This window comes from Egretta garzetta, unplaced genomic scaffold, assembly GCF_000687185.1.
Source record: "Egretta garzetta isolate BGI_Z169 unplaced genomic scaffold, ASM68718v1 scaffold152, whole genome shotgun sequence".
NCBI classification, from domain to species: Eukaryota; Metazoa; Chordata; class Aves; order Pelecaniformes; family Ardeidae; genus Egretta; species Egretta garzetta.
The window spans coordinates 268,298-285,797 of NW_009259037.1; the positions used below are offsets into that span (position 1 = coordinate 268,298).

The following is a 17,500-nucleotide window of genomic DNA, read 5'->3' on the forward strand; positions in this document are numbered from 1 at the left end:
TGTGATGAGAAAAAGCCTTCCCGGCTTTGGATCCTCATGCTCTCACTTATGTTTGTTCTACATTTTTGAGTGCCTGGAGAAATGAGGAGGCACTTTCAAATGTAAATGTGAAAAAGTAAATAAACACCAAATTCCTGATTTAGCATTACTGCATTTCTGACTTACAGATAAATTGAAACGTATGCTGGAATCCATTATAACGCGGGTTTTACGTTACCTTTCTGCTAAATAACTTTTTAAAATAGTTTCTTAAAATTTTGCACATGTATTTCCCCATTTCTTCCAATATAATTTTTTTCTGCTTTATGAAAGTATTACCAGGAGAAAGCAAAGAACAGAGATGCTTTCGCATTGTTGCGATTTGTGCCAATTAATTCTTCATTAGCTTTTCTATTATGTACATGCCCCCCCCCCAAACACGCACACCTGGTGTCAGTCCAAGAACAAATAATTGAACTAAATTAAAAAACCCTGGCCCTGCACATGTTATAAGGAGAAAACCACTCTCCAGTCCCCCTGTCCCCAGCACCGAACCTGTGATAGAGAAGGTCAGGCCCCATGAGGACCACGGCTGCCCAGCACGTGGCCAGCCGGACCACCAGCCACAGCCTTCACCAAGCCATGGGCGCTGCAGGGAGACCCACCAGCGAGGCTCCCGGCCACGGCCCGTCCCATCCTGTCCCCGCAGGCACCTCTTGACTGGGTTTTGCACTGATACGGCGCTGAAGAGTCCTTCCACACCCCAAAAAACCAGAGGGTGATGACTGCCTTCCCTCGAGGAGCCTCCTATTAGCAAACACACTTATTTTTCCTCTTTTAAATGACCTTCAGTCTCTTCCAGCGATGCCTGCAGAGGAAGGACCAAAGACCCCTACACCAACTCTGACCCTAAGTCAAGGCGAGACTGCTCAGGATTGAACCCCAAAACAACAGCTAAACTGACATCAGCAGCGCTTAGACAAAAAATTTTCATTAGCCAAGCTAAGAAGAATTCAGTAGCCAATTTAGGAAAATTAATAAAAGTAAAAGCATGACTTTAAATGTTTTATAATCTTCTGGTGGATAATCTGGGAAGCAGAATTCCCCTGATGTTATTCAGAGATGGAAGGAACAGCAGCAGCAACTATTTCCCATCCAGCTTTGCCCGTTCATGTTCACCCCAAGCCTAACGTTTTCATGCCACAGGTCTTAATTTCATCCCAGCTAATTAAAAAGAGTCCTGAAATGATAACTTAATCACCTAGACGGCCGTACTTCATGAGCACTTTGGCAATTATGACACCATCGTGTCATTAGGGCTTGTTCTCCCACGTGCTGATCGGACAGTTTCACTAAAACCTCTAAATGACATTTTTTAGTAGTTGATAAAAATGATGTTTGTATAAAAAACCAGAGGGAGACAGCACAATACACAACTTAGTTTAAAAAATACCCAGTACCCACCCTGTAATTTGACTACGAAAGGTGTCGCACTGAGAATTTCCCTGACACGGAAGGGTTAAGTGCAGAAGTTCATCATTAAAGCAAAGATACTGCGCAACGCTCACAAAACATGAGACTCCCACCTTCGGAACGCACCAGCCTGAGGATCCGCAGAAGGCTCCCCACAACAACTGCATTTTGATTTCGTTGTTCTACTTGCAGCTGCCATTAGCTAATTACGCATAAGAAAGTGTAACGGCAAGAAGAAACCTACTATTTATAGGAATTTGAATAAAACCAGCAATTAGCAGTGGAGACAGCTTCTACTCGCAAGGGCGTGCCTACCAAAACAGCCCTGCCTTTCCACAGGTAGAACTGGATATTGTTTGACACAGGCACCGATGTCCTTCTGCCTTGGAATAAAAATGTATGCACCCGTAGTTAAAAGGTGTTAGCCAACTTTCAACCACAAAAAAACAAAAAAAAGAAAAAAGAGAAAAAGTACATATATTTTAGAGTTTATACAAAGCCCAGTGCTGCCTTACCTCCCGTATAGTCGCCCCTTTTCCATGCTATATTATTATGGAATATCAGACAATTAAAAACCAGATCTATTAAACTGAAGATCTGACTCGCTGGGAAATGATGGCATTCATGGACAGACCAGAAGGCACTGCAAAAAGCAGGCTTCTGAGATTTTTTTTATTTTTTTTATTTTTTTTTTTAAATAATGAGATCTCTTTCATTCCAAGCGATTGACTTCTGTTACGAGGCCTTCAGGAACGCAGCCAGTAAATGGAGAATGGTAAGGGGAAGTTTTTCTTGATTTTATCTAAATACAGGAGCACCGTAACTACGTCGTAACAATACTCGTTCTTTGTTTAAGAAAATCAAAATATTATCAAATCAAAACATTATCTATCATAACTTTGAGGAATAAAACCATAGCTACCTTAGGCAACCTATCACCGACTGCTTCTGTGGCCCAAGTCTATTGACATGGACACGTCCAAACCTCAACCCCGCTACTGCTGGCAAAAAGCTAATGTAAGTGAACAACGACCTTACTGGGGAGCTCACCGCCCTTCACATGGGTTCATGCCCAAACCTTCCAGCCAGCAGCTGTCAGGACCTGAACTGCATCATTTTTAGTGCCATTGACCAAGAATTAGGGAGACGGGAGGCACTGCCGCCCTGGCTGATGGGAGCAGGGAGGGGATGGGTACCCGGTGGCACGGACCTCGCTGGAGCAGCGGGTGGTGGAAGGCTGGCACGGGAAGGCTCGCCGTCCTCGCCGGCTCGCAGAAGTAGGCGTGCAGCCAGGCCGTGCACTGCTTCAGCGGCTCCGTCATCTCCTCCGCGCCTTCGCACACCTCGCACGCGGCCAAGGACTCTGCCCTGTTGCGAGAGAGAATTGTAGCATTATAATGATAGAAATGATAAAAATGAATATTCATACTACCTACATAAGCAGAAAAATACATCATCGGAAAAGCATTCGATCTGGAGTCAGACTCCATCTTCGTTCTGCTCTGATAAAGGTGAAAAGATTCCTAACAGCAATACAAAAACGCGTCCTTGTCACCTCTAGGAATGCGAGGATGACACAAGGTTGCTTACACCTGTAAAAAAAATCCTAAGAGACTGGCGAGAGGAAAATGCCGAGCGTAAGTGGGAAACATCAGGGAGCAAGAAAAGCAGCCAAGACCATGGTAGAGGCCGCATCCCTGTGCCTCTAGGGTGGACGGAGGTGAGGCTCCTCCTCCACGTCCCCCAGGGGTGCAGTCCTGTCTCCCCAGGGACCTTCCCCAGGGAAAGAAGGAAAAGAAACAGCTTTCTGCCAAACCCATGCCTTCCTCTGCCCCGTTTCCTTCCAGTGACGGTGGCAGGTTTCTGCTTTCCTCCACTTATTGAATTGGAAGGAAGCAATTGAGAATTCATTTGATTTTCAATGGCAGCTCGTGCTTGCAGGATACCGAAGAGCAAAGCAAGCAAACAGAAAGCACCTGCAAACAAAAACGTACTTCTTCCCTCGCTACTTTTTCCTTCTTTTCCCCTCCAAGAGCAACGTGTGTACGAGAGCGATGAAACTGTGAGCCCCGGATTTTGCAAAGAGCCAGCCACGTTTCCCAACCCACGTGCTTCCAGCAAGGCGAAGCAGCGCCGGCGAAGGGGTGGTGGTGCTCTCCTGGCGCTTTATGGGGTCGCGGTGTGGTGGGCGCCTCTCAAAACTGCAGAGACCCGTTTCAGGGTACCGATAAACAAACGGAGTCCGTGAGCAACGTGCCCGAGAGAGACGGCAGGGAGGTTGGTAAGGAGACAAACATCAAAGGCGACTGCCAAAAGAGTGAGCCCTGCCAGCAGCCTTCTCAGATCCAGAATCCTAAGTGCCACCGAGGAGCCATCCTAAGGTTTTCTGACAGTTGCAGCTTTTTTTCCCCCAGCTGGAAATACAGCCAGACCCTGGAACAAGAAGTTCCTCAGTAGTGTGTTGCTAAAACTCAACAGCATAGTCTTCTGGTGAGGGGTTGGATGTGTCGCAATGCAGGAGAAAGGAGAGAAAATTGCAGAAATATCAAAATACACGAGAACCTGAGACAGGGGAGAAAAAAAAAAAAAAAAAAAAAGAGAAAACCAGAGCGATTCTGCCACTGAGGTATGGGGAAAGAGCAAACCAACCCAAATTCTATCGTACGCCCGAGCATGATGCAAGCAAGTGGAAATATTTTGTTAGTTCCCTCCTGGCAGGAAACCGAAGAAACTGAAACGCGTGACACACCCATCCTGGCATGAAGGGCACCAGGTCTGCTTTTGCCACCAGGCACCTTTGCAAAAAGACCGAACACCTTCCCACACTCGACCCACCACGGCCCACGGAGCCCAACACAATGGGACGTGGGTGCAGCCAGACGCCGGCCCCGGCTCTGCCTCCAGGGGCTCTGAGGTGGCTCAGGGCTCCTCTCAGAAGCGAAGCCCTCACTCGCCTGTTGCACGATCGAACAGCCCTGCCATCCCCCCCAGCCCCAATTCATTTTCTCATTAATCGTTAACCACTGAAGGCCACATAATTACTGATTAGAAAGTGGCAGAGAAGGTGGTGGACACAGAGGCAGACCATTAAAATGCTCCAGTTGCCCAAGAATGCGAGTTGGTGGCTTGGAGCAGAGGCAAAACAAAAATGAAGAGTCAGCTTTGGATCCACTTTGCTAGAAATTTTAGTTCTCTCTTTCCATTTATTTACCAAATTAACACTTCAGATTTTTTTTTTTATGTGTGTGTGTGAGAAGTAGTATCGATTAGCTTCATAAAATCGATGCCTATTTTATGTTATTTTGCCATTTAATAATCTCTATGCTAAAAAAAAAAAAAGAGGTCTGAGAATCTGGGCATAAACTCTTCTGCATGAATTCCTACAACATGGACCTCAAACCGAGCTCTCAACACCACCGATGATCCGTTATTCCACACATGTACAACGCTCAGCAGAATATGGCTTGGTTTTACTGTGGATTGTTAGAGCTACGGCAATATAATAACGGCGGAATAGAATAACGCCTTTGAAATCTCAAAGAGAAGTTGGTAGACTTTTCTGCTCCATTTATCCAGAAGAGCATAGGAAGCACTCAAAACTACAGTAACCTTATGTTTTTCGCATCATCTTGTTTCACATTCTCGGGAGTCTGGAAATGATTTGGACTGTAATATCATCATAAAACTGAAAGGCTTCGTCTCCTCGCTGCTCCGCAAGCCAGCAGCCCCCAGCGGGCTGGGCTCCCAGCCCGACGCTGCCAGATAGGCACCGTAACCTCCTCCCACTCCAGAAAGGCACCAAACTACCACAGTTCTCCCCCCAAAACCAGGTGGGAAGCAGGACACCAACGCCAGTGAGGTGCAGTGCTACCAAGGCTGCCTCGAGGTAACCATCGGGCCATTAGCTCCCTGTTTCGTGTAAGGAACAAGTAAAGGTCCATCTATCTCTTTAAAGACAACGTGAATTACAGCCCATCTGGGCAGCCGGGAGGGCTGCAGGAACCTGCTGCGTACTGTAGCAAGGCTCAGCCATCCCAACGCATGGATACATTTCCCCTGCCATCTCATACACGTTCCTCACTTCCACCAGGTCTTAATAATAAGTCTTATTAAGTCTTAATTTTTAAAATATTTTAATTACTGCTTTTAAGAACAGTGCCTCGAAAATGAACATCTCTAGATGGTTTTGATGAGACCATTCTCCCATCACTTCAACAGCAGACACTTTCACACCACCCGCCACCTCCATGGCCACCTCCACCTTGGTCAAGAAAGCAAAAACTCTGCAAGACAAAAAATGCTTGGCTTTCGAAGAATGCTCTGACTTCTTTTCCTGTAGGTTACAAAGTCGATTCGCCAACATATACGCTGAGAGCTTCAAATTGGCAGAAAACTTAAAAAAAAAATCTAGGTATTAATTTTGCTTGGCTAGAAATGCTAACAACTATTCCTGGGAATTTGACAGCATTAATAAAGAAGAATGACCATAACGTGTGCATGGGTGTCTTCTACTGGTCCTCCTTCCCCTCCTCCCCTTTCTCCTTCCGAAGTTGCATAGCAGCACTCCTTCTACAAACTACCTAGTCATTAAAAATTCAACTTAAAACACCAGCTGCCTTTTAAAGGATTTTCCTCAGGCTTCAAAGCCACACTTTGGTCCAACTAAACCACACGTACGTTTCAAAAAGCAAGGCAAAAGTGGTCTCAAAACATTCATAAGAAGAAAAAGAGAGGAGATGAGTTACATCGTGGGAAATCTCCCCCCTCCTGTGAAATTGTTAGGCTTCTTGGAAGGTTTCTGAACACCCTACACCACGCACTGATCCTTCAGCATCTCCACCGTCAAGACGGACAGGAAAAGAGTTGTATGCCATTAGAGAGCAATATCCATCTGAGAGTCCTATCAACTGCTGGTGCCTAATCTTTAGCAATGAAAAACAAGGAAAAGGGGACCCTCTTATCTTCTGTCCTGCCCTCGGTGATTCCCAAGGAAGGGAGCCACTCCGGGCAGCAGAGCCACTTGTGGCACAGAGCCAGCAGCACACAAGGTGACGGCCAAGTGGCCACTTGTTCTGTGCTCTACCTACGGAGAGCTTACATCTTAAACCTCTGATTCAACACGGTGCCATTTTTACTTTTGTACAGGAAAATAAACCAAGCATATTCATCAAAAAATGCAAGAAGCTAAGCAGAAGGTATAAGAAATGCCCCTGCTTTACTTTTGCCCTGGAGAATATCATTATCTTTCCTTAAAAAATACCAACACCTTTTTTGGCAGTGTGGCACAAATAACGAGAAGCATTTATTTAACATGCAGTAGCCTTATTTAGATCACTTACGCTTTCATCGGAGACCGTCACTGCACTTGTTTCCATTAGTGAATAGTGTTGGGTGCTGCCTGGCATCTCAAAAAATTCAACGCAAAGGATTTTTGTATTTTCACTTGGTCAACAAGCAATCGTTACCGTAGGGTTTGCAGGTTGGTTTTTTTTTTTTTTTTTAAATGGCAACTGTTTTGCTTGCATGAACATGCCAGCCTCTGCCCCACGTGCAGTAAGGTAGATGCCTGTCTGAAATTCGTGGTGACATTAAATGGATGTTCAGCTGCAAGCGGCTGACCCATCTACCCAGCTTTACAATGTGATGCTTAATTAAAGCTACATACTTCTCAAACAGAAAAAAAACCATGCTTGTTTTAAGCTGTAAAAAACAGACACCTAAATAAATCTAAAAGAATATAAATATATAAAAAACATATATAACATATATATATTTTTATATGTATAAACTCTTGGTGGCGTTGAAGTCCAAGAGAGGCGTAAGGTCAGTCCCAGCACGAGAATCCACCGCAGCTCAGGTGCGGCCCAGCTTACACATCCGACAGCTATTCCATACCACCCTTAACTGCAATCCTACACGCGTATTTCCATTACAGCTCTTTTTTAGGACTGAACAAACCGAGGAAGCCACTGGGCTCTTGCTTCCATGCAGCTGAGAGGTGTCTTCCTGAGGCTCCATCCCAGCCGAGTCTCTGCTGCGACTTCTTCTGTTTGCACGGGATGGAATGAAGGAAAAGATGGTTTTAGCAGACGAGGAGAAAAGCCAAAACAGCACCTGTTTCAGTTTAACAGGCTCCTTGCAAGCCACTTGCCAAGAACTGGAAGTTTCTAACATGCTTCCAAAATCAACGTGTAAGCAGCACCCTGGCTGCAGTACCATCCTAAATAGCTGAACCACTATGAAAACCAGAGAAGCCTCAGTGGGTAGCCATGTTCTAAACTGGTAGGGTTTTAATTATTTATTTTCTTTCTGAGCTACTTTTTGCCTCCGTCAGTCCTTAATAAACCTTAATGGAAACACTACAAGATGGACCTTGGGTTATGGGACTTCAAATAAGGAGAACGTATGGCAACATCTCTGCTGGCAGCTTCCTTAGGGTAAAGCTAAGAGCTGGCAGCTTCCTTAGGGTAAATATTACGAGAATGTTGTATCGGCTCCCACAACATATTGATATATCTATTTGTATATTTATAAAATATCTGTATATCTTAAATACAATCAATTGGTTGAACATAACAGCCAATGCTTGCTTCCACTGTCCATAGCCACAGACACCCAGATGTTTTATCCCCGGATAACTACCTCACCCTCTAGTGTTTGCTGAAGAAGAGGTTTATGGGCTGCTAGGGGCGCTGAGCTAACGGAGAGTGCCCTTTATTGCCATTTGGCTAGGATGCAAAAAAAAAGAGGTTCCCAACTAGCACCAAAAAAATAAAAAAATTGCCACTCCTCCTCCTAGACTGCAGTCAGCTAAGGGCCACTGGTACACGTGGGTAGACATTACTGTAATAATGACAACAGTTCCACTCAGATGAAAGCAGGGATAAAGACCTAAAATAAAAGAAAATAAATAGAAAAAAACCCCATATGGAATGCATGGTTTTTATATACAGCTTCCCAATCTCTTCCCATGGAAATGCGGGTCTTTGCCAGGCTGTTACCAACTGACACCACGGTACACATGCCACTGGAGACAACTGGGTTTGTGATACCTGATTACCTTCAGGTGTGTGGAAAATAAATATACTTGGATACTCAACCACATCCCATTCTATGTTTTTTAAGGGCATCCGGAATTTTTCCACTGTGGTCCCCGAACAAAAACCGTAAGCACTTTTGTTCATGAACAACCGATTGTATATTAGAATATAAATAAATTGGTCCTAATTAAGAGGCTTTTAGATCCTGTTATGACCAGAATGCTGTGAAGGCAATCATCAGATGCACTCTTCACGATGCGGATGGCACAAAATCTCACCAAACCCTTCTCTTAGCCTGCCTTCGTCAAAATCAACATCAAAATTCCATGTCATCAAGTCTAACCTGGACAGACAGAGAAAGAAGAGTGCAGCGGAGGAAAACCAAGCAGGAAACCCAATGCCTGCAGAAGGCGTGATGGGCAGAGATGGGGGCAGGCGAGAAAGAGCAGAAGGCAATGACCCGTCTCCGAAAGAGAGACCCGACTTCCCCGCGCTGCTCTGGAGGCTCCCCAGCGCCTACGGCTTCATGATTTACAAGCAGGAAAAAAAGAGACAGAACTACCTGGCAGACACAGACACTAAATTTTAATTAAACCTGTAATAGAAAACATTGCCGTTTGTCTCTGGAAATCTGCAAGCACATTTATAGGGTAGCACAGTGCTCGGCGTCTCCAGTTTGAAGAGTACCTCCACGCTGGGGTACGTAGGAAGAATTACCAATGGCAGGACACATCCGTGTTTTTTCTCCACCGTATTTTGAAACTTCTTTGGCCATTCAATTTCTTACAAGCCTGTGCCTTAAGCAGGTCCAAAAATTATCAAAATTACCCTATGTCCAGTAAGGATGAAAAAGGCTCCGATAGGAACGCGTTAATGGAGGAAAGGGGGACAGAAATAAAACAGCAAGAAAATAACCCCTGCAAGTATCTTGTATTAAAAGGTCCTTTTTTTCCCCCTGCAAAATTACCCTAAAATAATACAAAACAAAGAAAAAAAAAAAAAAAAAAAAGGAAGGGGGTGGGGAGGAGTGGCAGGGGGAGATTATAGAAACCTTCCCAAAACAGGGAGCCCAGCAGAGAAACCTGGACCACTGGATCCAAGGTTGCACCACGACAGGGAGCCCCAACCTCGGCGGCCGTCCCAACGGGTAATTGAAGCCCAACCTCAGCAAGTGTTTGGTGACTGTCCGTAAAGAGCTCCATGTGGCTGTCATGCTAATCCTCTTGTTAAGGGAGAAAGACCAGAGGCCCGTTGCTGCAGCAGACTTCAGCTATAACGAATGGGCTCTGACATGACCCGGCAGCCCTGCTCGGCGGCCGGAGCGCGTGATGCGATCTGACAGCAATTTAGACATGGCTCTCTTGGAGACTGCAGACCTACTTAATGTCAAACAAGAGGAGGAATGTGGGTGGACTTCTCAACAGATTTTACCCTCATGACAGGGTTAAAATAGATTTTTTTTTTTTTTTTAAAATAAAAAAGGGTGTTTTGAGGCTTATGGAAAAGAATCTTACAGAAGGAATCTGCCTATGGGCGGAGAGGAGAACATTTTTTGGGAACATTGCCCAGTTACGGTAGAATTCTGCCCTCACCTTCGGAGAGAGTTTAGGATGTACCAAAATCCCCCTGTGACTCACCTGAGGAACAAAACCGTCCTCAGAGCATCAGAGAGGAGCAGAGGATCTCCAAGTGATTTCAGACCAGTGAGAAGAAAGGGTCCTTGGGTCATTTTCTCCCCATGAGATGCCACACTGCTGCCCAAGGACCAGACAAGCCCATGCACGTGAGCCCATGGCCCTTCCTCCTGGTGCCTGCTGCTCATGATGCTGCCTCTCAGACAGGCTCCTGCACTGACCAAAGCTACCATCAGTTTGGCACTGAGCATCCATGATTAAATGATTCCCCAGGCACTGGTCAGCTGGGGCACATCAGGTGGATCAAGCATCTCCACAGCTTAGGGTCATTAGTACAGTTAATGGTGAAGAGCTCCTAAATCAGAGTCAATTTTTGCATTTGCAGGAGAATTTGCTGCTGATTCTCTAGGAGCTGGAGGGTAACTCTTGCCATGAAATAGGTACGAGGCGCAAACATAACATAAAACCTTATGTACTGGGGTTTTTTTCTTTTTTAAATGGCTTTTTCTTATTTTACCAGCAAACGACTGAAGACAACTCCCCACACGACGCCCATGTACGTGAAGTCAACAGAAGTCAGGGCTGTGTAAAAAGCGGCACCGTCTGAAAAGCGAAGGCTGGCTGTCTCCTTCTTATACCTACGCGTATGCCTGTGCTTGTCTTACCAAATCGTTTTTTTTTTTCTTAGGGAAATAGCTAGTGTTTTACTTTTCAAATGGAAGAATCAGTAATGATTAGAACGCAAAAATTAACATTAAACCCAGCCTCAGTCATGCAGCAGTATTCTGTACAGAATAAATGGAGAGTTAGCTGACATTTTTACTGAAGCCTTCATTGTGAAATTAAATAAAAATGTATTTTATCAACACCTAAATGTCATTTAAAAAGTCTTCCTTTGATAGATGAAGGCTAAAGCCACCCCAAAACTGCCGATGAATTATCTGGTCTCTAATGATTCCAAAACGATTACAGGATGCAGAGCAATCTCGTTAAATTTTATTCAAAAGCTTACTACACTTGTGTTTTCTCTTATTTTTCTATCAATGAAACCCAGGAGGTTTAAGAACAATTCATTATGTATGAGACCCAACTTACAGTGCTTGACTGTTGATTAATAGGAAAGTTTGCTGTATGTACATTTGCAACATTAGATGCATACAATATGCTAACTTATTCTTTCACCGAAGCTAATTATTTACAAAAATGACTACTTGAGACTACAATTTATTAAATGCATGCATCCAGTCTCAATTTGGCCCCAAAAGACAGTCGGGAATGAAGATCTTTTACTTGATGTGACAACTTCTAGAAACAGTGTTATTAATATTGTAAATGTGGCAAATAAAGAGTTCAAATAGCCGTACGTCTGTGGTGCGCTTTTTTTCCCCACAACTGAATCAACGAACAAAGCAGCGTTTTAGGTTTAAAATTCATGGAGAAGCGCATCCTTACATCGTTTAACTTAGCAGCTTCATTTATGAAATGAAGTGTCTGTATGATAGTGTAAGAGATGGGGAAAAAAAAAAAGGATGAGAGCTGCAATAAACAGAAATAACACCCCAATTCGTGCTGAACGACCCCACCGCAGTTCCTTTTAAGACCTATTAAGGAGAAATCGATGCATTTACGGAAGAGTACAAGGACTCAGAACTGAGTAAGACTTATTCCTTGTCATACAACCTCTGCAATATTTTCCCCGTTCTCCTTTTACCTGCTACCGAGGATGCAAATTCTTACGGATCTGACCGGCCAGAAATTCTACGTTAAAACAGTACCTCTCTTTTACCCCGAAAAAGAAGCATCTGCGCAAAAATCTGGGTATCAAATACAAATTCTGAATAAATAGGTGCCCCTCTTGAGTGAAATACCTAGGGATCCCAATGGCCTAGTTCTTTTTTTTCCGCCTCTTGCAATGAATGATGTTAAATTCCGGTACCAACCCGGGGCTGCCTAAGAAAGCAGCACACGCAGCCCATCGCCGCTGCCCGCCACGCCGCCTGCGACGCCGCTGCCTGCTTATTCTGTGCAACCAGTGCATCCCAGCAAACACTTTAGAGAAGGGAGTGAGACTCCTGTCTTCACACGCCAAGATAAGGAAAATCAATGTCAATGCCCAAAAGACTCAAGTGATAGCACTGAAGGTCATTAAATGCTACTCACTGCCCTGTACCATTAAAGTTTTGATTGGAATCCTATATAGAGAGACACAGATTTCAAACAAGATCTTGCCCTGGGATACGGCAGTGTGAGACCACGGAGGAAACACAGCAATCAGCGAGCGGCGGACTTTCCTAGGAACACAAGAAACACGCTCAAGGAAAACAAGGCTACGTCTGTGTGGTCTTGGCTTATTTTTCCTGACCGTATTTCTTGTGCTTTCTGAGAAGCGTTATCTCATCATGGACAAAGACCTCTGCTAAAACAACGGTAAGGTGCAAGGACAACCAGTAAGAAGTTACGGTTCTTCGTCCACCTCAATCTTCTGCTCTGCGTCCCAACGCCCCAAGCCCTGCTTCATTGCCTGGTCCATGACAACCCTCTTCCCTCTCCTTACACTGCCCAGTTGCAATGTTCTGCCCTTTTTCTACCCTGGCCACCACCCATCCTCCTTAACTCATCGTGTTCGGACTGTCTCAGTACTGCTCGTTGTCTGACCTTACTGCTCCTACAGAGGATTTCATGGTCTGCCTCCGTGCTGGTCACCAATTCAAGTACTGCTTTCTTCCTGTCTCCCAACCACATATTTTCCAGACTCACAGACTCCCAGCCTGGCAGGGGCTGGCAGGGCCCTCCAGAGCTCACCCAGTGCCACCCCCCTGCCCAAGCAGGCTCACCCAGAGCAAGGGGGCACAGGACAGTGTCCAGACGGGGGTTGAAGATCTCCAGAGAAGGAGACTCCACAGCCCCCATGGGCAGCCTGGGCCAGTGCTGACTCATTCTTGTTCTCTCCAGATTTCATCCTGCACCTTTCTACCTCATTTGTGCCAGAAGTCTTTCGGGCAGGTCAAGAAAACCGTAGATAGTTCTGGTGCTCATCAGCACCGTGAGGTTGTATCAACGTTGGGCTCAGCCCCAGAAGCCCAGCGACCTCCCTCCCCAAAGAGACCCATTCCTCCTCAATGAATGAAACTTTCCAAAGGTCTGCAGTTGGGCCATATTTGGAGGACAAAAATATTCCTAGTATCAGAGTGGCCTCTTCATAAATATTTCTGTTTTGAAGCAGTGGGGTTGGCAGCAGAACGGCTGGAAGATTTGTCTAAAAAAGAGAAAAAACCTCATTTCTGTGTATCTTCTCGCTGCAAAGGACCACCCTGTTCTGGACTGAGAATGGGGGAAATTAAGCACACGCCCCAAAGACCCTCAACCAGCAACTACTAAGCCGATGCTTCACATGAAACGCTTTAAAGCAAAAAGCAAAAATTCAGCCAAGTTACAAGCAGCAGCACACTCTCACCCAAGATGTTCAGCAACATTAAGCATAGGTGATATCATCAGTTCTATCTATAATTAGGTTAAAAGAAAGTCAGTTAATTTTAGCACTTACAAGAAATTGTTACAAAACATTTTTTTTCTTATATAAAAGAATTCTCCCATCAGACTCCCGAGGTCGGTTTTATCACAGGCAATTAACTGTGTTAGGGCTGGCTGCAGGGGACCCTTAAACCGTGCACCAGACTCCCTCCGCTTCTCCACTTGGCTCCTCTGGTTTAGGGTTCTCACCACAGCTCCCCCCACTATTTCCCAGCTCGGTGCAACCGCCACGTAGCATCACCTCGTGCACAAACCCCACCACCTCTATGCAGAACCTTGCCTCACAGTAATAACCCAGTTGCTAACCGGTATCTGAAGTAAAATTTACATTTTTTTTTCTACATATCTAAGATAGATATAATCCCAATTATGCATGGATTTAAAAAAAAAAAAAACAACCCAGACCTAAGGCAGTTAAAATACACATTACAACCCCTACACTGCAAGAGCCGGGTCTCTGATCTCCACCGGTGCACAGGGGAAGTGAAGGAGGAGAACTTAAGGCTGAATTACTGGAACTGGGCTCTGACTTTGAATGTCCACCTTGACGTGCGTTAGTGCATGAATTCCAGATGAAAGTGAGCACCAAGAATTATAATCAACAGCACCTGCAGATACTCCAGCCTATTAAAATGAATTAAGATACAGATAAATCAGGAACCTCTTAAGAATTCAACTCATCAGGACGTTTTTCAAATCAACTTCCCAGACCGGGTGTAATGCAGCTTCTGCCCCCTGAGCATCTCCTGTTAGGACCAACCGTAGGCTCATCCCATGCCTGACATGTGGGATGTCCCATCGGATGCTGGGACGCGTGGCCAGAGATCGGCGTATGACCTGACGTGCCACAACCAGAGGCACGCTGCCCATGTGCTGCTTGAAAGAATTACGAAAATATTTTCATCGCCTAAATGAGGCCCTTCTGATGCACCTCACGCCCAAGCAGCTGTATGGGAGAACGCACGGCAGGGAAGGCACCAGACAAAACCCCTGGGGCCAGCCCGCCCCTCCCCGTGTTAGCGTGGAGCTTCTAACACCACTGCAAAGAAATGGCATCCAGTTATTTTTTTTTAAACCAGGTATGAACACTCAGAAACCACAGAAACACTGGCATCAGAGGAAACCATCATGGAATTTGCTGAGATCTGGGTTCCTAGCAGGCATTCGTCATCCAAAGTTTCATGTCAACACAGGCTGAGAATAGGACGCTCAGAAAATAATACATGCGAATTAAAACAGCAGAGTTTTAATTGGAGCATCTCTCCTACGAGGAAAAGCTGAGGGAGCTGGGCTTGTTCGGCCTGGAGAAGAGAAGGCTCAGAGGGGATCTCATCAACACCTACAAATATCTCAAGGGTGGGGGTCACCAGGACGGAGCCAGACTCTTCCCAGTGGTGCCCAGCGCCAGGACAAGGGGCCATGGGCACAAACTGAAGCAGAAGAGGTTCCAGTTGAACGGGAGGAAGAACTTGTTGACTGTGAGGGTGCCCGAGCCCTGGCCCAGGCTGCCCAGGGGGGCTGTGGAGTCTCCTTCTCTGGAGATCTTCAACCCCCGCCTGGCCGCTGTCCTGTGCCCCCTGCTCTGGGTGAGCCTGCTTGGGCAGGGGGGTGGCACTGGGTGAGCTCCCGAGGGCCCTGCCAGCCCCTGCCAGGCTGGGATTCTGGGATTCTGTGAACAAATCTTTCTCTCTCTCCCACCCCAAAGCTTTTCTACAGGGCTTTGAGATTGTCTCCCACATGCATTGGCATTACCCAACGAAGAACGGGCTTTACTTCTTACCAGTTAGGCCTCAAAACCAGATACACACCCCTACGACAGGAGGAAGAACAAAAACTATGGAGCATTTCCCTTCGTTTTCATCGACGCTTGCCCGCACTTCTTGGTTATGGTTTGCAACACGCTCCAGCGCCCGGGATCGCCTCCGGGGAGGCTTCGTGCAACGGCGGCCGCGGGGCGGGCAGGAGGGTGGGTGGCTGCCGCGGTAGGGCGCATCACTAAAACCAATAAAAATACTGTTTCAAAAAACTGCGGTTACAACTGACCGAAATAGAGGTCTGCAAACCGCCGCTTCCAAGGCAGCTTGTGAAAGGCCCAATGTAGGAACTGAAATTTAAACAAACTCTCCCCTTCGCGGATCGCCTCGGCCCCAGCGGGCTCCTCGCTTCTCCCACCCCCCTGCAAACCCCGGGGAGCCTCGCCGCTGGGATCCGGGAGCTTCGGGACGCCCCCGCGCAGGGATGCTCCCCCGGGACGCAGACCTGCCCACCCTTGCAGCCCGGTTCCCCCCACTGCGGGGGACAACGCGGGATCTCGCGAAAGCTGGGGATTACAGCCCCGGCACCGGCACGCTCCTATCCGAAAACTCCACGGTCGGTGAGATGGAGATGCTCCCAGCCCATCCTTCTGCCTAAGATGAGACGGAGAAAGCTGCTTTACGTAACTCTGGAATTGCGCAGAAATATTTTTCCAAGCGTGCTTTCTGTCTTCCGAAGCGGTGAGCGGCGCCTGGAGACGGCTGTCCTCCGAGCTTTAGGTGCATCTGCATTACAACCCCATTAGCTTGTGTACTACACTCATTAATAAATAAGCTTCCCACTTAAGTGCCTTTCTTGTAAATTGGTTTGTTCTGTTCCGTATAAATAATATAAATTTCTCTTTATCAAGGAGGGCGGATTTTTGTCTTCACCTACGTACAGACGCTATAGGAATTTAACCCAAGCAGCGGCTCACGTAGCGCGCTTCCCCAACGTCCCGTGTCACCCCGCCGTATTTACCACGGCAGCTGCGATATGTTAAATAGTTAGCATAGCATAAAGTAACGTCTTTAGTAGCTGGCATAAGCATATTGACCATATGTCAAAAGCAAAATTAAAAAAACCCGACTAAATGGATAGTTATTGTAATTGTAGTTTAAAACACTGAGGTCGTATTTAATTTTGAATCCGAGCGCTTAAAATGCGCTTTCTGGCAAGGACAGAATAATAAAGCCCTTAACAGTAGAAAAAAAAAAAGAAAAAAGTACGTTATTATCTCTTTTCCAGATTACTAATACAGCAATAAACAAACTCAATAAAAACTTTAATTGTTTTAATCGGAAATCTTGCCACTGGCTTTGAAAACTGCGCCTTGAAGTGAGAGGATGATCTAATTCAGCCCCTCGCTCCATCTTCCCGCTCCCGGCGGCCTCCGTCTCCCCGGGCTGGGGCTGCGGGGAGAGAGCTGGGGCAGCCTGCGCCTCCCCCCCCGCTCCCCCTGGGCTTCTTGAACAGCTCTGGCAGGGCGGCACTGCCGGCTTCTGGAGACACCCAGGCGGAAAAATATGTTGAATCGCCCTCGGACTGCTTGTAAAATTAGTTTGGCAAACGTACGTCAATACAACCGACAACATATACATAAAAATAAATGAAGAAATCCTTGAAGGGAACGACCTAGCCGGCTGAATGCTAAACCCTGGTTTATTTAAATAAGCGTATGGGAAGAAGCAAAGATAAGCGTAGCAATCTCTCTTAACCCGATCTAAAGACGGTTTTACTCTAGCACACAATTTACGCGCTCCGAACCCGAATTTCAGAGTCCATGCTGCTGCACCGGTCTTCAGCCCACGCCAGCCTTGGCGCGTGCCCCCCGAGCTGCCTTCCCGAGGGAACCCACGTTTTAAATCAGCAAAAACCATGATACTGAGCGCACCGAGCTGAGACCATCCCTAAATTTAGGGTACGCCAAGCACCGGCGCTCAGCGTGGTGCATCAGCCCGGGCGCACGTTTGCCCGCCGGCCATCGGGATGCGTTGACCATCTTGGGCTCGGGCGGAGGTTCGAGCGCAGCCTCCTCCCCTGGCTCCA

General features: G+C 46.4%; 1 protein-coding gene across 1 annotated transcript in view; it reads right to left on the bottom strand.

Annotated features, from left to right (window-relative positions):
• The window catches only part of MGMT (O-6-methylguanine-DNA methyltransferase), a 193,372-nt gene that overhangs the window by 35,161 nt on the left and 140,711 nt on the right, over positions 1–17,500 (bottom strand). The window contains exon 3 of the mRNA XM_035890422.1: positions 2,663–2,820. Within this exon, the coding sequence (XP_035746315.1) occupies positions 2,663–2,820 (158 nt within the window). The remainder of the gene's footprint in view (positions 1–2,662; positions 2,821–17,500) is intronic.